The sequence below is a fragment of the Ranitomeya variabilis genome, chromosome 1, assembly GCF_051348905.1.
Source record: "Ranitomeya variabilis isolate aRanVar5 chromosome 1, aRanVar5.hap1, whole genome shotgun sequence".
NCBI lineage: Eukaryota > Metazoa > Chordata > Amphibia > Anura > Dendrobatidae > Ranitomeya > Ranitomeya variabilis.
In genome coordinates, this window is record NC_135232.1 from 405705522 (window position 1) to 405730796 (window position 25275).

The 25275-nt window shown below is 46.0% G+C and overlaps 1 protein-coding gene across 2 annotated transcripts in view; it reads left to right on the forward strand.

Moving 5' to 3' along the window:
• KDM4C (lysine demethylase 4C) overlaps positions 1 to 25275 on the forward strand; it is a 595853-nt gene that overhangs the window by 195446 nt on the left and 375132 nt on the right. For both annotated transcript variants that reach the window (XM_077249185.1, XM_077249186.1), the window contains one exon: positions 21638 to 21741. In XM_077249185.1, coding sequence (XP_077105300.1) covers positions 21638 to 21741 — 104 coding nt within the window. The remainder of the gene's footprint in view (positions 1 to 21637; positions 21742 to 25275) is intronic.

Below are 25275 nucleotides of genomic sequence, written 5' to 3' on the forward strand. Positions count from 1 at the left end.
AGTTTCTTTGTAGTTCTTGATGGCTTTTGCCACTGCACTTGGGGACACTTTCATAGTTTACCCAATTTTTCAGACTGACTGACCTTCATTTCTTAAAATAATGATGGCCACTCATTTTTCTTTACATTGCTGCTTTTTTCTTGCCAGAATACTAATTATAGCAGTCTATTCGGTAGGACTATCAGCTGTGTATCCACCAGACTTCTGCACAACACAATTGATGGTCCCAACCCCATTTATAAGGCAAGAAATTCAACTTGTTAACCCTGACAGGGCTCACCTGTGACGTGAAAACCATTCCCGGTGACTACCTCTTGAAGCTCATCAAGAGTGTGCAAAGCAGTCATCAAAGCAAAAGGTGGCTACTTTGAACAACCTAGAATATAAGACATAAATTCAGTTGTTTCACACTTTTTTGTTAAGTATATAATTCCACATGTGTTAATTCGGAGTTTTGATGCCTTCAGTGTGAATGTACAATCTTCATAGTCATGAAAATACAGAAAAATCTTTAAATGACGTGTGTCCAATACTATGTATGTATGTATGTATGTATGTATGTATGTATGTGTGTATACATATATGTATGTATATATGTGTGTGTATATATGTATGTATATATGTATATATGTGTGTGTGTGTGTGTGTATATATATATATATATTTCTTTATATTCTAGTGTCTGTGTGGGTGGAGAATGTGTGTGTCTGGCTCTGTTTGTACCCATGCAACGTGTGTACCCGGGCGTAGTCTGATGTGATGGCATGAGCTGATGATGTGAGAATAGTCGCATCATCCGGCGCCTATGTTAAATTGTAAAAAAATCAAAACCTTTACATATTCATATACACAATACATACTCACCGACCACCTAATCCCCCATGCCTGTGTCTCCTGCAAACAATAAAAAAAAAAAATCCAACATATACTCACCTTTCCTCCGTAGTCCATTTAATGGTGTCCCACGTCGATCTCACCCAGATGTTGGTGATACACTGACAAGAGGTAGTTGCTCCCGCAGTGAGCTGTCGAACTCTGGTGAACTCTCACATCAGCTGATCAGCTCTGGTTCTCTCACTTACAGCACCGCTGGATGGGAAAGTTCTCACACAGATGTAGTGCTGTAAGTGAGAGTCCCGGAGCTGATGAACTCTGGTGAACTCTCTCGGCGGCTCAGTGATACACTGAGTGATTTACCTCCTGTCGGTGTATCGCCGGAGGCCGGGTAGAGCAGTCACATCTCCCAATGTGACTGTTCTACATGTAAGATCGCCGTGGGACACTTTTTTTTTTTTATTAAATGGACTATGTCGGTCAGGATAGTATTATATGTTGGTTTATTATTTTATTTTTGTTGCATGAGACTAGGGCGTTTGGTTTTCTTCATACTTTCTGAAATCCTAATCCCCAAGAAAAAAGAATATATGCATATACCCTAATAATAATTAATAATAATAATTTTATTTATATAGCACCAACATATTCCGCAGCACTTTACAAATTGTACAGGTCATTAGACATTACAGCATAACAATAATCACAGTTCAAAATATATACCAAGAGGAGTGAGGGCCCTGCTCGCAAGCTTACAAACTGAGGAAAAAGGGGAGACATGGGAGGTGGTTAATGAAAACAAATAAGTAAAAAAGCAAGTGCATTAAATAATTAACATAGGATAATTAGTAAACACTGTTTTTGATCAAAAAAAGTTTAAAGCTGTTCCACCGTGGCAAGGTATACCCAATTGGAACAGGTGTACCCAATTCGTTTTGTTTCCATGGCCTGTGTGAGCATGCTCTAACATCATGCATGTTTTCAAGCCATACTCTGGCTCAGTTTTCTGTTTTTTTGTTTTTTTTTTATTCAGTAAGTATGGTAAATTTAGATTCAATATAGGAGTCTGTGTGATTATTTCAAATAAAGGACTTTATTCTGGAATAAATGGCACTATAAAAAATAAATAATAAGAATTCTGGCCGTGTCTTTATTTACAATGCAACTGTATGGGATTAGTAATGGATAGATGTCTTGTAGAAGCCTCTCCATTACTATGCCATGGGCTTGATGTCACCTGGCAATACAAAGGTGACATCAACCCCACAAATATGAACCCCACTTGCCACCTATACAGGGCAAGTGGGAAGAGCGACGCTAAGTGCCAGAATTGGCGCATTTATAAGATCTGCCATTTCTGGGGTGGCTGAGAGCAGTTTTTAGGCTGGGGGGATGCCAATATCCATGGCCCCTTCCCAGGCTATTAAGATCAGCCCGCAGCTGTCTTACTTGCCTTTGCTGGTTCAATTGTGTAGGGGGACCCCATATCAATTTTTTTTCTGGGGTTCACCTGTAAAATAGCCAGTGAATGCTAAGCAAACAGCTGTGAGCTGATATTGGTAGCCTGAGAACCTTTGGCTATTTGCTCCTCCCAGAATATTAACATATCCTGTCCTCAGCTGTTGGCTTTCCCTCTGCTGGTTATTAAAAATGTATGTGCAATTACGCAAGTTAAACATTTTTTTTATTATTTTTTTTAAATAAACAGATATTGCGTTTCACGCAGACTTCTGACAGTTGCTTTTTTGTTACATCATGTGTAGGTTAATTATGTTAATGCTCCTATATAGGTGTGTTTTGTGTGTGTGTGTGTGTCATTATTTAATACTAGCAGAAGAGCTCGGCGTTGCCCAGGCTTAGTAACGAACAGTGGTTAGTTATAAAAAAAAAAAAATGATTATCCTCCATCCCATGGTCCCTTGCCCTTATACCCATCATACACATCCTCCATCCCATAGTCCCGTGCCCAAATATCCATCATACACATCCTCCATCCCATAGTACCGTGCCCATATACCCATCATACATATCCTCCATACGATAGTCTCGTGTCCTTTTACCCATCACACATCCTCCATCCCATAGTCCTGTGCCCATATACCCATCACACATCCTCCATCGCATAGTCCTGTGCCCATATACCCATCATACACATCCTCCATTCCATAGTCCCATGCCCATATACCCATCCTCCATCCCATAGTCCCATGCCCTTGTACCCATCATACACATCCTTCATTCCATAGTCCCATGCCCATATACCCATCCTCCATCCCTTAGTCCAGTGCCCATATAACCATCACACATCCTCCATCCTATAGTTCCGTGCCAATATACCCATTATGACATCATCATCACCATGGCGACCATTCTGACATCATTGTCGGCATGGCAACTTAATATGACGACATCGTCACCATGGCAACCTATTATGACATTGTCGCCATGGCAACCTTTATGATATCATTGTCGCCATGGCAACCATTATGACGTCGTTGAGACACACACCGCAACGTGCGCACATAGCCTAACAGAAAGAGGGAAAAATGAACTGTTTATTACTATAGTATATCACACTACATGCTTTCTTACTAATGTGCCAAGTGCAAATCCATCTATTAAGACTTTGCCCCTTTTTCTAAGCAGATGAAAACGTAAAGCATTTGAGTTTGTGACTCTTGTTGTAAAAATTATCTCTAACATAAATCAGACCGCCTCTTGTAAATAGAAATTTCAGACTGCACATCTATATTCCTTCCACAGTTCTCCAGTGCTAAATTAACTTACCACCAGTCACCACATTTGTTCACTCCCTGATTACAAATCCATACGACAAAGGCAAATTAAATAGACTCTTCTTTCTTCATTGATTTTAATTTAAAATTTAATTCTTTTAATGCTGCATAAATCTTGGGACTGACGAGTTTGGCAGTCTTTAACTCTCTAAAAAGTATTTGAGCAGAAAACAAGTGGAATGGCTTTTGTTTATTATAGTGCTTTGGAACAAAGCACTATACTGTTATTCCACCGTGGATAACTTCTTCTTCTTCTTATTCTTATTATAGTGCTTTGGAACAAAGCACTATACTGTTATTCCACCGTGGTAAACTTCTTCTTATTCTTATTATTCAGTCCGCACGTAATGCGGCCCGAACCGCTAAACTCAGACTCCAGTGAGGTGTCATTTCGAAGCCAGCGTTCCTGAGAGGTGTGCTAAGTATTTTTCGTGTCGATCGGATTTGTAGTTTTTGCGCAATTTGTGTTTGAAAAAAGTCTTTCAATGCGTTTCAATGGAGAAATTTTCCTATACGTTTATAATGGGCTGGTTTCTGAGGCAATTTCTAAAAATAACTGCCACCTGGCTGATTAGCTCATTGATATGCGCAGTCAGACACAGTTACTATGCCAACTCCTATGAAATCTACATCAGCTCACCAGGTCACAAGTTTTGTCAGATAATATCAGCTCTTAAAGTGACAGTACAGCACAATTCCAAACCACTATCCGTAGTCTTATGATTATTAGACTGTGGCCCGATTCTAACTCATCGGGTATTCTAGAATATGCATGTCCACGTAGTATATTGCACAGCCACGCAGTATACAGTGCAGAGCCGTGCAGTACACAGCGCAGAGCCGCGCAGTTTAAAGCGCAGAGCCGTGCAGTACACAGCGCAGAGCCGCGCAGTACACAGCGCAGAGCCGTGCAGTACACAGCGCAGAGCCGCGCAGTATAAAGCGCAGAGCCGTGCAGTACACAGCGCAGAGCCGCGCAGTACACAGCGCAGAGCCGCGCAGTACACAGCGCAGAGCCGCGCAGTATAAAGCGCAGAGCCGCGCAGTATAAAGCGCAGAGCCGCGCAGTACACAGCGCAGAGCCGCGCAGTACACAGCGCAGAGCCGTGCAGTACACAGCGCAGAGCCGCGCAGTATAAAGCGAAGAGCCGTGCAGTACACAGCGCAGAGCCGCGCAGTACACAGCGCAGAGCCGTGCAGTACACAGCGCAGAGCCGCGCAGTATAAAGCGCAGAGCCGTGCAGTACACAGCGCAGAGCCGTGCAGTACACAGCGCAGAGCCGTGCAGTACACAGCGCAGAGCCGCGCAGTACACAGCGCAGAGCCATGCAGTACACAGCGCAAAGCCGCGCAGTATACAGCGCAGAGCCGCGTAGTATACAGCGCAGAGCCACGCAGTATACAGCACAGAGCCACGCAGTATACAGCGCAGAGCCACGTAGTTATACTGCCCAGTCACGTAGTATATTGTCCAGTCACATAGTATACTGCATATCCCTGTTAAAAAAAAAAAAGAATTAAAATAAAAAAGTTACATACTCACCTCCTGGAGCGGCCGGTATCTGATGGTTGTTGCACCTCCTAGAGCGGCCGGTACACGATGCTTGTTGCACCTGGAGTGGCCGGTACCCGATGCTTGTTGCGCGCTCCGGTCCCAAGAGTGCATTGCGGTCTCACGAGATGATGACGTAGCGGTGTTGTGAGACAGAAAGACGGAAGTGCCCTTAGATAATTAGATAGTAGATTACCCCGCTCACCAATTCGGAACCCGAGAGGCCCGGCCCACCAAATCGGACCCCGAGGGGCCCGGCCCACCAAATCGGACCCAGAGTGACCCCGCCCCCTAAATCGGACCCAGAGTGACCCCGCCCACCAAATCGGACCCAGAGTGGCTCCGCCCACCAAATCGGACCCAGAGTGACCCCTTCCACCAAATCAGACCCAGAGTGACCCCTTCCACCAAATCGGACCCAGAGTGACCCCTTCCACCAAATCGGGCCCAGAGTGACCCCTTCCACCAAATCGGGCCCAGAGTGACCCCGCCCACCAAATCGGACCCTGAGGTGCCCAGCCCACCAAATCAGACCCTGAGGTGCCCAGCCCACCAAATCGGACCGAGTGACCCCACCCACCAAATTGGTCCCTAAGGTGCCCCGCCCACCAAATCGGACCCAGAGTGGCTCCGCCCACCGAATCGGACCCAGAGTGGCCGCGCCCACAGAATCGGACCAAAAGTGACCCCGCCCACCGAATCGGACCTAGATTTACCCCGCCCACAAAATCAGACCCAGATTGACCCAACCCACCAAATCGGACCGCCTGAGGGGCACCCAAGTGTGAAAGTCTTGCAGGGGCAGCCCGGGCACCATTCCAAAGCACTATCTGTAGTTCCTTCAGGAAATACCCATCTAGTTATAGTGCTTTGGAACAAAGCACTATACTGTTATTCCACCGTGGTAAACTTCTTCTTATTCTTATTATTCAGTCCGCACGTAATGCGGCCCGAACCGCTAAACTCACAGACTCCAGTGAGGTGTCATTTCGAAGCCAGCGTTCCTGAGAGGTGTGCTAAGTATTTTTCGTGTCGATCGGATTTGTAGTTTTTGCGCAATTTGTGTTTGAAAAAAGTCTTTCAATGCGTTTCAATGGAGAAATTTTCCTATACGTTTATAATGGGCTGGTTTCTGAGGCAATTTCTAAAAATAACTGCCACCTGGCTGATTAGCTCATTGATATGCGCAGTCAGACACAGTTACTATGCCAACTCCTATGAAATCTACATCAGCTCACCAGGTCACAAGTTTTGTCAGATAATATCAGCTCTTAAAGTGACAGTACAGCACAATTCCAAACCACTATCTGTAGTCTTATGATTATTAGACTGTGGCCCGATTCTAACTCATCGGGTATTCTAGAATATGCATGTCCACGTAGTATATTGCACAGCCACGCAGTATACAGTGCAGAGCCGTGCAGTACACAGCGCAGAGCCGCGCAGTACACAGGGCAGAGCCGCGCAGTACACAGCGCAGAGCCGCGCAGTATAAAGCGCAGAGCCGCGCAGTACACAGCGCAGAGCCGTGCAGTACACAGCGCAGAGCCGCGCAGTATAAAGCGCAGAGCCGTGCAGTACACAGCGCAGAGCCGCGCAGTACACAGCGCAGAGCCGTGCAGTACACAGCGCAGAGCCGCGCAGTATAAAGCGCAGAGCCGTGCAGTACACAGCGCAGAGCCGCGCAGTACACAGCGCAGAGCCGCACAGTACACAGCGCAGAGCCGCGCAGTATAAAGCGCAGAGCCGTGCAGTACACAGCGCAGAGCCGCGCAGTATAAAGCGCAGAGCCGCGCAGTACACAGCGCAGAGCCGCGCAGTATAAAGCGCAGAGCCGCGCAGTACACAGCGCAGAGCCGCGCAGTACACAGCGCAGAGCCGTGCAGTACACAGCGCAGAGCCGCGCAGTTTAAAGCGCAGAGCCGTGCAGTACACAGCGCAGAGCCGCGCAGTACGCAGCGCAGAGCCGTGCAGTACACAGCGCAGAGCCGCGCAGTATAAAGCGCAGAGCCGTGCAGTACACAGCGCAGAGCCGCGCAGTACACAGCGCAGAGCCGCGCAGTACACAGCGCAGAGCCGCGCAGTATAAAGCGCAGAGCCGCGCAGTATAAAGCGCAGAGCCGCGCAGTACACAGCGCAGAGCCGCGCAGTACACAGCGCAGAGCCGTGCAGTACACAGCGCAGAGCCGCGCAGTACACAGCGCAGAGCCGTGCAGTACACAGCGCAGAGCCGCGCAGTACACAGCGCAGAGCCGTGCAGTACACAGCGCAGAGCCGCGCAGTATAAAGCGCAGAGCCGTGCAGTACACAGCGCAGAGCCGTGCAGTACACAGCGCAGAGCCGCGCAGTACACAGCGCAGAGCCATGCAGTACACAGCGCAAAGCCGCGCAGTATAAAGCGCAGAGCCGCGCAGTATAAAGCGGAGAGCCACGCAGTACACAGCGCAGAGCCGAGCAGTACACAGCGCAGAGCCGCGCAGTAGACAGCGCAGAGCCGTGCAGTACAGAGCGCAGAGCCGCACAGTATAAAGCGCAGAGCCGCGCAGTATACCGCGCAGAGCCGCGCAGTACACAGCGCAGAGCCGCGCAGTACACAGCGCAGAGCCACGCAGTACACAGCGCAGAGCCGAGCAGTACACAGCGCAGAGCCGCGCAGTACACAGCGCAGAGCCGCGCAGTACACAGCGCAGAGCCGCGCAGTATACAGCGCAGAGCTGCGCAGTACACAGCGCAGAGCCGCGCAGTACAGAGCGCAGAGCCGCACAGTATAAAGCGCAGAGCCGCGCAGTACACAGCGCAGAGCCGTGCAGTACACAGCGCAGAGCCGCGCAGTACACAGTGCAGAGCCGCACAGTACACAGCACAGAGCCGCGCAGTACACAGCGCAGAGCCACCCAGTATACAGCGCAGAGCCGTGCAGTACGCAGCGTAGAGCCACGCAGTATGCAGCGCAGAGCCGCGCAGTATACAGCGCTGAGCCGCGTAGTATACAGCGCAGAGCCCCGCAGTATACAGTGCAGAGCCCCGCAGTATACAGCGCAGACACGCGCAGTACACAGCACGGACACGCGCAGTACACAGCGCAGAGCCGCGCAGTACACAGCGCAGAGCCGCGTAGTATACAGCGAAGAGCCACGCAGTATATAGCGCAGAGCCGCGCAGTACAAAGCGCAGAGCTGCGCAGAGCTGCGCAGTATACAGCGCAGAGCCGCGCAGTATACAGCGCAAAACGCGCAGTACACAGTGCAGAGCCGCGCAGTACACAGCGCAGAGCCGTGCAGTACACAGCGCAGAGCCGCGCAGTACACAGCGCAGAGCCACGCAGTATACAGCGCAGAGCCGCGTAGTATACAGCGCAGAGCCGCGTAGTATACAGCGCAGAGCCACGCAGTATACAGCACAGAGCCACGCAGTATACAGCGCAGAGCCACGTAGTTATACTGCCCAGTCACGTAGTATATTGTCCAGTCACATAGTATACTGCATATCCCTGTTAAAAAAAAAAAGAATTAAAATAAAAAAGTTACATACTCACCTCCTGGAGCGGCCGGTATCTGATGGTTGTTGCACCTCCTAGAGCGGCCGGTACACGATGCTTGTTGCACCTGGAGTGGCCGGTACCCGATGCTTGTTGCGCGCTCCGGTCCCAAGAGTGCATTGCGGTCTCACGAGATGATGACGTAGCGGTGTTGTGAGACAGAAAGACGGAAGTGCCCTTAGATAATTAGATAGTAGATTACCCCGCTCACCAATTCGGAACCCGAGAGGCCCGGCCCACCAAATCGGACCCCGAGGGGCCCGGCCCACCAAATCGGACCCAGAGTGACCCCGCCCCCTAAATCAGACCCAGAGTGACCCCGCCCACCAAATCGGACCCAGAGTGGCTCCGCCCACCAAATCGGACCCAGAGTGACCCCTTCCACCAAATCAGACCCAGAGTGACCCCTTCCACCAAATCGGACCCAGAGTGACCCCTTCCACCAAATCGGGCCCAGAGTGACCCCGCCCACCAAATCGGACCCAGAGTGACCCCACCCACCAAATCGGACCCTGAGGTGCCCAGCCCACCAAATCAGACCCTGAGGTGCCCAGCCCACCAAATCGGACCGAGTGACCCCACCCACCAAATTGGTCCCTAAGGTGCCCCGCCCACCAAATCGGACCCAGAGTGGCTCCGCCCACCGAATCGGACCCAGAGTGGCCGCGCCCACAGAATCGGACCAAAAGTGACCCCGCCCACCGAATCGGACCTAGATTTACCCCGCCCACAAAATCAGACCCAGATTGACCCAACCCACCAAATCGGACCGCCTGAGGGGCACCCAAGTGTGAAAGTCTTGCAGGGGCAGCCCGGGCACCATTCCAAAGCACTATCTGTAGTTCCTTCAGGAAATACCCATCTAGTTCTTATTATTATTCAGTCCGCACGTAATGCGGCCCGAACCGCTTCACTCACAGACTCCAGTGAGGTGTCATTTCGAAGCCAGCGTCCCCAAGAGGTGTGCTAAGTATTTTTCGTGTCGATCGGATTTGTAGTTTTGGCGCAATTTGCGTTTGAAAATGTTTTTTCCCCTCATTGTAATGCTTTTCAATAGGGAAATTTTCACATAGGTTATAATGGCCGGGTTTCTGAGGCAATTTGAAATGTACCTGCCACCTGGCTGATTAGCTCATTGATATGCTCAGTCAGGCCCAGTTACTATGCCAACGCCTGCGAACTGTACATGACCCTAGCAGGACAGTTTTGGCAGATAATATCAGCTCTTAAAGTGATAGCACAGCACAATTTCAAAGCACTATCTATAGTCTTATTATAATTATTGCCCCGCTCACCAAATCGGACCCAGCCCGCCAAATCGGACCCGGAGTGGCGCGGCCCGCCAAATCGGACCCGGAGTGGCGCGGCCCGCCAAATCGGACCCGGAGTGGCGCGGCCCGCCAAATCGGACCCGGAGTGGCGCGGCCCGCCAAATCGGACCCGGAGTGGCGCGGCCCGCCAAATCGGACCCGGAGTGGCGCGGCCCGCCAAATCGGACCCGGAGTGGCGCGGCCCGCCAAATCGGACCCGGAGTGGCGCGGCCCGCCAAATCGGACCCGGAGTGGCGCGGCCCGCCAAATCGGACCCGGAGTGGCGCGGCCCGCCAAATCGGACCCGGAGTGGCGCGGCCCGCCAAATCGGACCCGGAGTGGCGCGGCCCGCCAAATCGGACCCGGAGTGGCGCGGCCCGCCAGATCGGACCCGGAGTGGCGCGGCCCGCCAGATCGGACCCGGAGTGGCGCGGCCCGCCAGATCGGACCCGGAGTGGCGCGGCCCGCCAGATCGGACCCGGAGTGGCGCGGCCCGCCAAATCGGACCCCGAGTGGCGCGGCCAGCCAAATCGGACCCCGAGTGGCGCGGCCCGCCAAATCGGACCCCGAGTGGCGCGGCCCCCCAAATCGGACCCCGAGTGGCGCGGCCCCCCAAATCGGACCCCGAGTGACCCGGCCCCCCAAATCGGACCCCGAGTGACCCGGGCCACCAAATCGGACCCAGAGTGGCCTCAACCCTGAGGTGCTACAACTACCAAACCAGCACCTGAGGGGCACCCAAGTGTGAAAGTCTTGCAGGGGCAGCCCGGGCACCATTCCAAAGCACTATCTGTAGTTCCTTTAGGAAATACCCATCTAGTTTATTTTTGTTGTACACGTTGTTTGGGCTTCATATAACTAATTGACCTTTGTGTAACCATTTCCTTTTTTGACCATCAGATACCATTAGAGTTTAGTTGACTTTTGATATGTGTACCAAACTTCTTGCTGAGAATACATATTAGTATATTTCACTCACTTAGGCCGGGTTCACACTTGCGTTTCTGTGCGCAGCGTCGGCCTGCGTAAGATCCGCATGCGGCTTGCGTACCATTCTTAACATTGTGCACGCAGGGACATGCATTGGCATCAGTTCGCCTGCGTACGCATTCGTCATTTCGGGGTGTCCGGCGAACGCGACATGTTGCATTTTTTGTGGCGTCAATTATGCACAGTCATGCGGATGGGTGCGTCAAAACAATGCATTACTGTCTATTGGAACGCAAGGACATGCGTACACTTGCGTACTTCAGACTGTGCATGTCCAGGAACTGTTTGAGACTCGCCCTCCTGGAAATATCGAACGCATAAACGCATACGCAGGCAAAAACGCATACAAACGCATGCACATGCAGCATTTTTTTGCATCATGTGTAAGCTGATGCGAATAAACGCAGCCTGAATATGCGTTTTGGCATGCGTTTGCGCATGCAGATATGCTGCGCACAGATACGCTAATGTGTACTTAGCCTTATACAGCGCCCTTAATTCCACAGCACTTAGATATCATCATCACTGTCCCCATTGGGTCTCTCAATCTAAATTCCATATCACTATGTGTTTGTGGTATAGAAGGTAGCTGGAATGCCAGGAGGAAAGCCACATAAACACGAGGAGAACATAAAAACTACCGGTACTTGCAGATGTTGTACTTGGTCGAATTTGAACTTGGAACCCCAGCACTGCAAGGCTACAGTGCTGCCCTTATTGACTGGCTTCTCCTATTCCAAACTAAAGTCAACTAAACCCTTCAGATGGAAGCTGCCCTAACCTATTCTTTTTGCCTGTGTATATTCGTTTATCGAGACAGATAACTTTATATTCATGTAATAAAATGCTGTGGATTTTTCTTCTGGGTTATCAGATAGAAAATCCACAGTAGCCGCGAAGTTTCTGAGATTGAAAAGATTTCATCCCAAAACCTGTGGAATTTTTCATGTCCAAACATTTCTCATGCTGCGCTCATTAAATGGTCCTTATAATGCGAGAAAGGAAATAAATTAAAAAGGATTATACAACCATGAATAGAATGTTGGAGTAAGTGTCATCTCCTCCTGGGAAGCTTGGACATAGGTCACAGCGGGTAATTAATCGCAGGTCCTCTTTACAAATGGTGTGATTTGAGTCCTATTTTAACCTCTTTCTGCTATCCGACATACTATCCCGTCCATGTGACCTGGGCCTGTCTGACCATGGACGGAATAGTACGTCACAGCCTTTAATGCGACACTGCGACTGAAGTCACGGTGATCACATTAAAATTCCGGCGCCATCTTACCTGTGGGAAGATGCTGTCGGCATCCTGGGAGGTGTCTCCGTCCACCCGCACTCACGATTGCTGTGATTGGCTGTTCAATTCTGAACAGTCTTATCGCAGCCTCTCTCATTGTTTCAGGCAATCAGATTGCCTGAAACCGTGATGTCCCAGCCTAGGATTGAGTAGCATTACTCCTATGCTGCTGTCGTGGAAGGTGACTAGAGAAAATAGAATTAGTCTTACTGGTAATTCGGTCTCTAGAAACCTTCCACGACAGCACTAATTTCCCTCTCTATTTGAGGATTCTTATTGAATGGTTCCTGCACTTGAGTAGTAATTATGCATGCTACTGTGTCCAGAAAAAACTCTGGGATGGGAAGGAGGGTCCCGAGTCGCTTGCACGCATGGAGACGGGAGCAGCAATGGAGGAAGAAGAGCAGAGCACCCGATCCTCGTTGCAAGTAAGTAAAGCTGGGTACTCCAGTTGCTGGCCACGCAGCACCCAGCAGGACCTCTTCATGCCCCATGGGGGACAGGAAAAACACTGGTGGTTGCAGGAAGGGGAGGGTATTTAACCCATTAGGGCGGGGAGACATCCTCCTATGCTGCGGTCGTGGAAGGTTCCTAGAAACCGAATTACCGGTAAGACTAATTCTATTTTTTTTTTTTTTTATGTGTGTGTGTGTGTGTATACAGCACAGACAAAAAGTTTGGACACACCTTCTCATTTAAAGATTTTTCTGTATTTTCATGACTATGAAAACTGTACATTCACACTGAAGGCATCAAAACTATGAATTAACACATATGGTATTATATACTTTTTTTTTTTTTTTTCTTTACTAGCTTCAATAGTCCCAATGGGCGGCTAGATGCTGTGATCTCCTGATGGCTTGTGCTACACACATCAACCCTGCTATGTGTAGTAGAAATGCTCACTTGCTATGAGCGCCGGCCTCTGGCAGACCCCTGGTTGAAATCGTCTGACGTGCCGGAAAAGTTGCAGACTCATCTCCATAGCCCGCAGCAAACGGGGGGAGGTGACCTTGGACTTGCCTAATACATCCAAGATCGTAAAGAGGTTATTGGAGTTGGGCTGACCTCAGTGTGTAGATCTATGCAGCACAATCTGCCACTAAAGTGAGGTCTGTGTCTATATACTTTGTATGTAGAATGCAATGATCTGTACAAAATTCCTGGAAAATAGAAACATTCTAGTTCTTGTACGGCCAGCATACTCACTGGACATGTCAGCCTGAGCATGTTTGGGATGCTGTGGATCGCCATATACATTTTTGGCCAAAAGTATTGACACCCCTGCAATTCTGTCAGATAGTACTCAGTTTCTTCCTGAAAATGATTGCAGTCACATTCTTTGGTATTATTATCTTCATTTAATTTGTCTTAAATGAAAAAACACAAAAGAGAATGAAGCAAAAAGCAAAACATTGATCATTTCACACACAACTCCAAAAATGGACCAGACAAAAGTATTGGCACCCTCAGCCTAATACTTGGTTGCACAACCTTTAGTCAAAATAACTGCGACCAACCGCTTTCGGTAACCATCAATGAGTTTCTTACAATGCTCTGCTGGAATTTTAGACCATTGTTCTTTGGCAAACTGCTCCAGGTCCCTGATATTTGAAGGGTGCCTTCTCCAAACTGCCATTTTTTGATCTCTCCACAGGTGTTCTATGGGATTCAGGTCTGGACTCATTGCTGGGCACCTTAGAAGTCTCCAGTGCTTTCTCTCAAACCATTTTCTAGTGCTTTTTGAAGTGTTTTGGGTCATTGTCCTGCTGGAAGACCCATGACCTCTTAGGGAGACCCAGCTTTCTCTCACTGGGCCCTTCATTATGCTGCAAAATTTGTTGGTAGTCTTCAGACTTCATAATGCCATGCACACGGTCAAGCAGTCCAGTGCCAGAGGCAGCAAAGCAACCCCAAAACATCAGGGAACCTCCGCCATGGGTGTCTTTTCATTCAGACTCCGACGGATAGTACAGGTTGACACTGTTGTACCCTCGGACTGCAGGGCAGCTTGAACTTGTTTGGATGTTAGTCGAGGTTCTTTATCCAGCATCTGCACAATCTTGCGTTGAAATCTCTTGTCAATTTTTCTTTTCCGTCCACATCTAGGGAGGTTAGCCACAGTGCCATGGGTTTTAAACTTCTTGATGACACTGCGCACGGTAGACACAGGAACATTCAGGTCTTTGGAGATGGACTTGTAGCCTTGAGATTGCTCATGCTTTCTCACAATTTGGTTTCTCAAGTCCTCAGACAGCTCTTTGGTCTTCTTTCTTTTCTCCATGCTCAATGTGGTACACACAAGGACACAGGACAGAGGTTGAGTCAACTTTAATCCATGTCAACTGGCTGCAAGTGTGATTTAGTTATTGCCAACACCTGTTAGGTACCACAGGTAAGTTGCTGTTAATTACACAAATTAGAGATGCATCACATGATTTTTCGAACAGTGCCAATACTTTTGTCCACCCCCTTTTTTATGTTTGGTGTGGAATTATATCCAATTTGGCTTTAGGACAATTCTTTTTGTGTTTTTTCATTTAAGACAAATAAAATGAAGATAATAACAAAGAATTTGTGTTTGCAATCATTTTCAGGAAGAAACTGAGTATTATCTGATAGAATTGCAAGGGTGTCAATACTTTTGGCCACAACTATATGACAGCATGCTCAAGTTCCTGTTAATATCCAGCAACTTCGCACAGCCATTTAAGAGGAATGGACCAACTTTCCAGAGGCCACAATCGACAACCTGATCAACTCTATGCAAAGGAGATGTGTTGTCAGTGGTTTACTGTGACATAAAGGGGTCAGAAGACCGCGGTGTCTGATTCCTCATACTCCTGCACTGATTAGAAGCACTAAACAATCATATTAATCGGTGCAGGTTTTGGCTAGCACTGCAAGGGTTAAATATGCCCAGTTGTCTCTAAAGCTTTTCTGCTTTGATGTTCAGTGTTGGCCACTATGCTTGGTTATATATACTAGCTATTTGGTAATCAGTTTTGTCAGTTTGTTTTATACTGCTTGGTGTAGAGTTGGAGGTGTTTTGTTGGGCAGGCGTTTAGAATGTTTATCTAAAGACTGTTGCCTGGTGATTGGTCTGTGTGTATAACCTCATTATCTCCTATTTTGGTTTTATCTTCTTCTTACTTCCCAGTGTTCTGACCTGTTGTTTTCAAGTGCATATTTGTATGTTTGTATTTTCATTTATCCCTGTACGTCTTCCCGTGTTAGTCTGGTTAGTATATTCTTATAGACAACTACTCCCCACTTTTCTGGGTGGGGGTGGAGACAGATAAGGGCTCATTCAGGAGCTCAGAAAGGTACGTGGCATCTTTACAATTAGAAGTAGTCCAAGGAGCAAGGATAGTTATAGTAGCTATAGTGAGGATGTTACCTTTAGTAGCCATTCAAACCCATTTGTGGTAACTTCTGTGTATGTTATCAGGCCAAAATCACCAGGGTATGTTAGCTTTTGATCATGGTCATTTGGATGTTTTGGGTTGTCATTATGATTTAAAAGGAGAAAACACAGTAGTTTGACAATAAATGGCTTAACACAACCAACTAATATTTAAAATATTAATTTTAAATTTGACTTTATTTTGTGTGTGTGTGTGTGATTGCCGTATTTGCTTGCAGAAATTTCTGCACGGTTTCTGCTTCTCGTGGTAGAAAATACATGCTTTTTTTGCATGCGTTTTTTTTTTCTTGTATCTTTGTAAATCCATAGAGCTAAATAAAGATATATATTATTGAAAAAATAAAAATTGATGTCACTTCCTTGTTCAACCTCTTCAGCAAGATACCCTCATTAATATTAAATAAAGACACACACACACACATACACACACACACACACACACACACACACACACACACACACACACACACACACACACACACACACACACATCCCTATGTAGGAGCATTGACCTAATTAACCTACATATGCTGTAACAAAAAAGCAATTGTCTGATATCTGAGTGAATTGCAATTTAATGAGTCTAAAAAAAAATTAAGAAAAATTGCGTGGGCTCCCGCATAATTTTAATAACCAGCAGAGGGAAAGCTGAGGGCTGATTGGCAATGTTCTCCTTCCCAGATTATTACAAAGGTTCCCAGGCTATTTAATATCAGCTCACAGCTGTTTGCTTAGTCTTTACTGGCTAGTTTACAGAGAAACCCCAGAAACAAATTGACATGGGGTCCCCCTATAAAAATCGAGCCAGCAAAGGCTAGGCAGACAGCTGCGGGCTGATATTAATAGCCTGGGAAGGGGTCATGGATATTGGCACCCCCCAGGCTAAATCCTAATCCCTGACGCCCTCGTCTCCTCCAAACAATCAAAAAATAATAAACCAACAGATAATACCATGCTATCCGACGTAGTCCATTTAATACCAAGTGTCCCATGGAGATCTCGCATGTAGAACAGTCACATCGGGATATGTAACTGCTCTGCCCGGCCTCCGGCAATACACTCATAGGAGATAATCTCTCTCGCATTGTATCGCCGCCCTGAGAGTTCACCGGAGTTCATCGGCTCCGGTGCTCTCACGGCACTACTGATGTGTGAGAACTTTCTCACGCAGTGGTGCTGTAAGTGAGTGCATCTGAGCTGATCAACTCCGGTGAACTCTTACAGTGGATCAGTGATACACTGCGGGAGTGATTTACCTCATTGTCAGTGTATCGCCGGCGGCTGGGTGAGATGGACATGAGACACTCTGTATTAAATGGACTATTGCGGACATGATAGTATTATATGTTAGTTGTTGTTTTGTTTTTTTTTGTGATTGTTTGCAGGAGACACGGGTATCGGGACTAGTCATTCGGTGAGTATGTATTTTGTATGTGAATATGTAAATGTTTTGGAGGTTTTTTTTTTTGTTTTTGTTTTTCAATTGACCACAGGCGTCATATGATGAGACTAATCTCCCATCATTGGCTCATGCTGTCCCTGTTGTATATGACAAAACACTTAGCTGGATGGGAGAAGTCGCATGGTACACACACACACACACACACACACACACACACACACACACACACACACACACACACACACACACACACACACACACACACACACACACATATCACACACACACACATATCACACACACATATCACACACACACACACATATCACACACACACACATATCACACACACACACACACACATATCACACACATATCACACACACATATCACACACACATATCACACACACATATCACACACACATATCACACACACACATATCACACACACATATCACACACACATATCACACTCACACACATATCACACACATATATATCACACACACACATTCTCTGCCCACACACTCTCTTCCTCCTTCTGCCCTCATTTCCCTTTGACAAGTCGTAGCATTTTTGGCAGCAAATACGCAAACCTTTTTACACCTGCGTTTTTGCTGCAGATTTGACTGACTCAATTGAAGTCAGTCAAAAACGCTGCAAAAACGCAAAAAGAATTGACATGCTGCAGAAAATAAAACACTGCCAATATTGACGGAAATTTGTTGATCATGTGCACAGCACATCAGGATTGTCATTACTTTACCTTGCTCTAGTATTCCATTGCATTTTTTGGAGCACTTACTCGCATAAAAAAAACACCGCGAAAATGCATCAAACACGCATCGTGTGCATATAGCCTAAGCGTCAAGCGTATTTCGTTATCCTGGTTCCTGACTCTTCTATTATGCACTGGCACAGTAACATCATAGATTTGTACATATTTACCATGAGCTTCTTCTGTGTATTTACTCTAGTTTTCTATTTTGTAAAAGTACAAAATATTTTTGTGAACAAAGAAAACTACAGGGTAGGATTTCAGCTCATAAAGATACTGCAAAACAATGGTCATAATTGCAGACATGACTGCCTCTGTTCCATTTGATTCATTTTGATTGATGTGCATATTTATTGCCATTTAACTGTTGGAACTGTAAAGCTTTTTTTTTTCCCTTCTATTCCGCGTGCTTTTTTTGTTTTTTTTGCATTGCAGGTATTTAGTTGATATTTATGACTAGTCTAAAGCCTCTCATCATTGATATACCCTTAACATTCACTTGTATTAGAAGGTGGAATACATTTCCTTACATCAGAATAAATTTCCACAGTCTTGTGACTAGGCAGTATCCATTTACAGAAACAATATCCAGTTTTACATAGAATACATAAGCAAAAACAGCTGCCATTCATTAATATTGACAAAATATTGAAAACTATATAGAATTTACGGCTGATATGCTACAGAATTTATAACACAACAGTGTGATTGCCATGTCACAGATATGTTTGTATAATATAAAATTAAAAATAAGACACAAGTTAAAGCGTATCCCTAATTTTTTGAACTTGCATTTCTTTGTTGGTGTTTCTTTATATAATGATATGACTAATCTTGTGGTTTTAATGTGAGTGTCTGTGTACATGTGAGCATGCTTCAGTAATGCTCGCATGTCTTTCCTCATCATTTTCTACAGCTCTTTTTAGTTACAGCTTGAATTTTTCAGGTGTCTATATTTTACAGCACTAGTCATGTCTCATCAAATGGCATGGTGACCCAGTGCTCTCATACTGATAACAGTGGATTGGCTTGAATTCTTTAGCTAGCCATTGGCAGTGGCATGTGAGAGTCCGATGGGCCTCGGTTCAAAATTTGGACCCTGGCCCCCTCCGGCATGTAGGTCAGATGTATAGGAGATGTAGCAATCTGTCCTCTAAAAATATACATGTTCGCCCCATGTATTAATGCTCCCCATCCTGGCCCCAATGCGAAATGTCACCCATTATGACCCTCTTCCAGTTTTAATGGCTCCATCCTGGCCCCATATTATGATGGCATTATCATGGGTCGCTTTCAGTTATATTGGCCTCCATACTGGGCTCCTTTCATTTCAGTTATAATTCACCCCTGGCCTTGACCCCTTCCTGTAACAATTATCATGGCCTCTTACTGGTATGTCTCCCATCCTCAGTCACTTCCTAGTATAACGTCCCCTGTCCTGGGCCTCTTCCTAGTATAATGTTCCCCGTATTTGGCCACTTACTATAATAATGTCCCCCATCGTGGGCCCTTGCAGTAATAACGTTCCCCATTCTTCACTTCTTTTCCAACAACTTTAATAAAAAATAAACTCTTACCTTCCTCTGCTCCCACAACGTGTGGCATCCTCTTCCATTGCTGGTGCAGAGGCTGTAAGATGACTTTGAAGGCTCATCACAGGCGGTGCATGACATTAGTGCCGCCGTCTGTGATCAGTGTACCGATGTCCGCTATCGCCTGTGATTGGCTGGTGGTGTGTATTGCATTGCAGGGAACTGGCGAGCCTCTGCTCCACAATACATTTCAGCTGAATGTGTGTTATCAGACACCTTTACCGTAGCTTAAATAAACACGGACATCGGTGGGCTCTCCTCCCCCACGGGCCTGGTTGTGGTCACACCCTCCCCGATCATGATCGTTTTGCTTCTGGCCATGGCACAGTGGTTAGTTATGTTATTTCTGGAAGTTATATTCCTGAAATGCTATTTTTGTTTTTTTCTTTACGTTGATATTCTACTTTCTCTCCCTTTTTGTGTTTATCAATTTTTATTTAAAGTGGATCTTTCAAAAATCAGCAGAGAAAACCATAACAATATAAAGGGGTGTCTTGCTCTATCTTATAGCATCTAAAGGACAGAAACCAGGGTTATTTCAGAGTTAAGGTACCGTCTCACAGTGGCACTTTGATCGCTACGACGGCACGGTCCGTGATGCTCCAGCGTCGCTCCATTTCGCTCCAGCATCGTAGACTGCAGTCACACTTCGCAATGCACGGCGCTGGAGCGATAATTTCATGACGTATTTGCGATGTAGAAGTCGTACGGGACAGTCGTATGGGCATGTCACACAGGAGGTGCTCTCACAATTCAGAGCACATTTTGCATAATCTATGCGTGACGTTGTTCACGAGGGGCGTGTTGTGCTGCTAGCTAACTACACCTGTAATGTGCTGATTGGCCGTTGGTTACTGTGCGCGCATTGGTTGGAGAGAAAAGAATACAGCGCTCGAGAGCCGCGGTTTTATCGGCCGGGAACAATAGTACCACGTCTGTCGAATGAGCGCACAGTATTGTACCGCCCAATCAGCACACAGGAGGTGGAGAATTTGGCGCTCCTACGTATCAAGCTCCTCCACCCATTACATCGTATACAATATCGTGCACACCTTTGTTACACGATGCGATCATGCCGCCACAGCGGGACACTTGACGACGAAAGAAAGTTTCAAACGATCTGCTACAACGTACGATTCTCAGTGGGGTCCCTGATCGCAGTAGCGTATCAGACACAGCGAGATCGTAAGTATATCGCTGGAACGTCACGGATCGTGCCGTCGTAGTGACCAAAGTGCCACTGCGAGACAGTACCCTTACATAAACTTTTGCCCTGTAGCTACATATACAAATAACTCCTGTTAAATATGCATAAATGGGACTGCGATATGGGTAGAATAATGAAGAATCAATGGAAGGCCATTTCTGAGTCACAGCCATTCTTGTCCTTGGGAGAGAGTGGCATACTTTCACAACTCTACACGTTACATAGGTTCTATAGGACCATAACGTTTTTGCACAGAATTGGATGTAGGTTAGATGCTAAATGTCCTTAGTGCCCTATACAGCCAGCAAGTCTAATTCATATGTTATGAGTGCCCACAAAGTTACAGGTACTGGACCTGGTGAATTCGGTCTTTGATATAACAACCAAGTATACCGGTCTTGGCGTCTCTCTAGTTATGTTGAGGAATTAACCATAGATGCTAGTCCTATTGGATATTAAGAGCGATTTTTCTCTGGGGACCAATACTACTTCTTTTTGATCCTGACCAATCATAAGCAGGCAGCGACACAAAGAGGAAAGAAGAACCCCTTTCCCCCACTCTATAGTTCAGAAGAGGCTCAATATGAGACATGTACTAACAGTCTGGTCTCCTCACTGTAGAGTGTGCAATCTGTATGGCAATGCCCACTTGGACAATTTTTTTTATTTTTTTCATTTTTAACTTTAAGTTCGGAATAGATTGATTGCTAATACCTTTGCAAAGGAGAGGCTAAATAGTAAAAAACACAAACCGTTTTGTTCCTCTGTGCAGCTAGTGTGTACAGTTCATTAAAAATTGGTGGCCGGTCCTCTTTAATTATGTATCCAGTTGGTCTGATACATGAAGTATAAGTACCATAATTCAACCCACAAATCTGTAAGTATATTCTTGTCTGATCTCTCTACATAGGTTTCTTTCCAAGTAGTTGTCAAGGATGTGATGCATTTCTCCGACACAAAATGACACTTATATCTCCTTCAATACTAAAGAAGTATAGTATTCCTTTTGACAAGGTAAGTTGGCAAACTTTTATGTAGAATTGATTTATATACATGCTTAGTATGTTTGTGTAGCTACAGAATGTAAATGCAAAACCAAGAAACTATAACAAAAAATTAAAAGTTTTTTTATTTCACCCAATGGTTATCATACAAGGGGAAAAAAATCACAAACTGCACAATTATTTCTTACGATAGCCAGGTTATTATCGGATGCAATTATTAGGCTGTGTGCACACGTAGCAGATTTTTTGCGGTTTTTTCGCTATAAAAACGCTTTAAAACCGCAAAAAAAAGCATACATTAAGCATCCTACTTAATAGAATGCAATCCACATTTTTTGTGCACATGCTGCGTTGTTTTCCTGAGCGGAATCGCATTCCAGAAAAAAACGCAGCATGTTCATTAAATTTGTGGAATCGCGGGAATTCCGCACACCTAGGAATGCATTGATCTGCTTACTTCCCGCATGGGGCTATGCCCACCATGCGGGAAGTAAGCAGATCATGTGCGGTTGGTACCCAGAGTGGAAGAGAGGAGACTCTCCTCCACGGACTGGGCACCATATGATTGTTAAAAAAAAAAAAAAAGAATTAAAATAAAAAATAGTGATATACTCTCCTTCTGATGGCCCCGGAGTCTTCCCGCCTCTCAGCGGTGCACGCGCCCGCTTCCGTTCCCATGGATGCTGTGTGTGAAGTACCTGCGATGACATCATGTGACCGCGACGTCATCGCAGGTCCTGAACACAAAGCATCTATAGGAACGGAAGCGGCCGCGTGCAGCGCTGAGGAGATCAGGGGCCATCAGAGGGTGAGTATAACCATTTTTTTTTATTTTTAACATATCTTTTTACTATTGATGCTGCATAGGCACCATCAATAGTAAAAAGTTGGTCACACTTGTCAAACACTATGTTTGACAAGTGTGACCAACCTATCAAACAGTTTTCCAAGCGATGCTACAGATCGCTTGGAAAACGCTAGCATTCTGCAAGCTAATTATGCTTGCAAAACGCTAGGAATATGCATGCCAAATCCGCATGCGATATACCCACGGCAGGAGTTGCAGAATTGCTGCCGAAATTTCCGTGGCAATTCTGCAACGTGTGCACTTAGCCTTAAAGGGCCTTTTAAAATTATTTTTTGGGGAGCCTGATTTTTTTTTTTTTTTTTTTTGTGTTTGTGCGTGTGTATATTATAGGTCTTCTGCACTTGTTAGTGCCACTTTCCTCACAAACCATCCACAAAATGGCTGCTGGTGGAATAGTAGTATGTGACCAGGCCAGACGAGCCCGGGCACACTATAGGCAAGTGTTCCCCAACTCCGGTCCTCAAGAGCCACCAACAGGTCATGTTTTCAGGATTTCCTTAGCATTGCACAGGTGATAACTGCATCACCTGGATAGGCAATAATTCAATGCCCTTGGGAATACTAAGGAAATCCTCAAAACATGACCTGTTGGTGGCTCTTGAGGACCGGACTTGGGGAACACTGCTATAGGCCATTGTAGCATGTTTGGGCCAAGAAGACTGGTCACAGTAGCACAAGCAACTTGACTTGTGGCCAGGCTTTGCCGTGTTGGAAAGCTGCACTTTGGACTTTTTTTTTTTTTTTAAATGTTCGAAGCACTAGTTCCATAAACAAATCAATGTAACGCCAAATCGTTAGTATACTTGGAGTGAAGACTAGAGGGTACCGTACACAACCTGACCTCATCCCAGGAGTGGAAACGTTGTGACGTTTCCTTATCAAGGGCTATTCGTGGCATTGCCCTCGTGGTTTCCAGACAGAGACCAACAGCTGGAATATAGATCTAACTTCAACGATGAGTCCCACGTTTGTATTGGAGGCAATGTTAGCCGGAGATTAGTTTGCTTTCCTGGTCACCCTCATACCAAGCCTTTAGCGATGACCAGTCCCATGTAAATGATACGGCCTATGAATAGCTGTAGTGGTCGCATGGGTCAACACATCTTGGCCAGAGATAGTATATACGGGTAAGCATTGTTATAGGAGTACCAAAGGGGTAGGGAGTAAGGTGGTTTAAGTTGTTCTTAGATTTTATTTTTTTTTCCCCTGCAACAGACTGAGAAGTACAGTGATGGCTCAGAGAGGTATTGTGATATTTGAGGTTATGTTTTCTGAAGTTGAGGACAGAGAATTCTCTAGCCGCCTTTTGAATATTAATTCCATTGATTATCAGCTTATATTTGATAAATGTACACTTATTTCCCAAGCAAACAATGTGACTTTGAAGCCATATGAAGGACTTAAAAGTATTGGGGTTCAGACATGCGATTTTACAAAATGTCGCATCCAAAAATTGTTGATCTGACTGATTTCACGAGCGGCTTTATTGATAAATCGTATATTAATCTTCTTGTTTAACACACCATTTTCTTGCTGATCCTCATCTTTACATTCTATATCGAACACAGCATGCCACTTTCAGAGGGTTTGATGCTGGAAGTGCTTTTTATAATATCGATTTGAGAACATAAAGGCACTCATTTTTTTGCTGTTGGTGTGAGTAGTGAAATGGGGTCGGAAGATGAATATCTTACTTTGAGTTTCCATGAATCACAGGTATTCACTGCAGTAGTCTGTCTTAATAACATCAAAGCAGTAGTTCTGCTCAATAGGAAAGTATTGTGTTCCTATTTTCCAAAGTATCCATCCCATCTTTGATAGGCGTCAATTACATTCTTCATTGTGCTGTAGATTTAGTATGGTAATTAGCACAGTGTTTTTTTTTAATCATTTTGATCTATTGTTTGTAAAAGTATCCCTGAGCCTCTCATTGCACAAAAAATCCTCTTAGTCTACAAAAACTTTGTCCTAATAAACTTGTATATGAGATGTTGCATGTTTAGCTTGGCATATTGTACATTTCTTATTGAAATATATCTCGGATAGTAAGTACATTGGACTATTGCCTTAGCTACCATATAATATGCTGTGTCAAAGTCACAGGCTAAGTACTGGAGGGGAGGTATGTTTCACTAAGGGTGGTGGCTTCAGTGAATGCAACTAGAGATAAGTGAACATCCTCTGATACCTGGAGCGCTCCCGATAATCAGGTGTCTGGCGCGGCGGCTGTGCGACAGTAACAACACATGTATGGAGAGCCTGTGTTGTGAGTGTCGCACAGCCGTGACATAAGCAGCTAGGGCGCCGGACACCTGATTATCGGGAGCGCTCCAGGTATCCGGGTTCCCAATGCAGCAGCTTTGGTAAGCTCTATAGCTATTCAAGTAAGGAGGGAGCCGACTATGTTCGCTCATCTCTAGCTGCAACCTAGGAAAATGCTCCAGCACACTATGTGCTGAAAGGGGTTAATTAGCCATGTTTAGTGGTAGGTTGATTGAACAGCTGTAGAGTGGGAGGAGTCCACAGGATAAATACCCAGCCTTCTAGAGCATTCAGTGTTGGGGTGGGTCTGGGGGCGCAAAGGTCTGGATCTGTAGTTTCATATTAACCCATTATTTACCAATGTCCTTTTTTTGGGACGCCTAATCTTTTAGCTTCTATCAACTAAGATTTAAT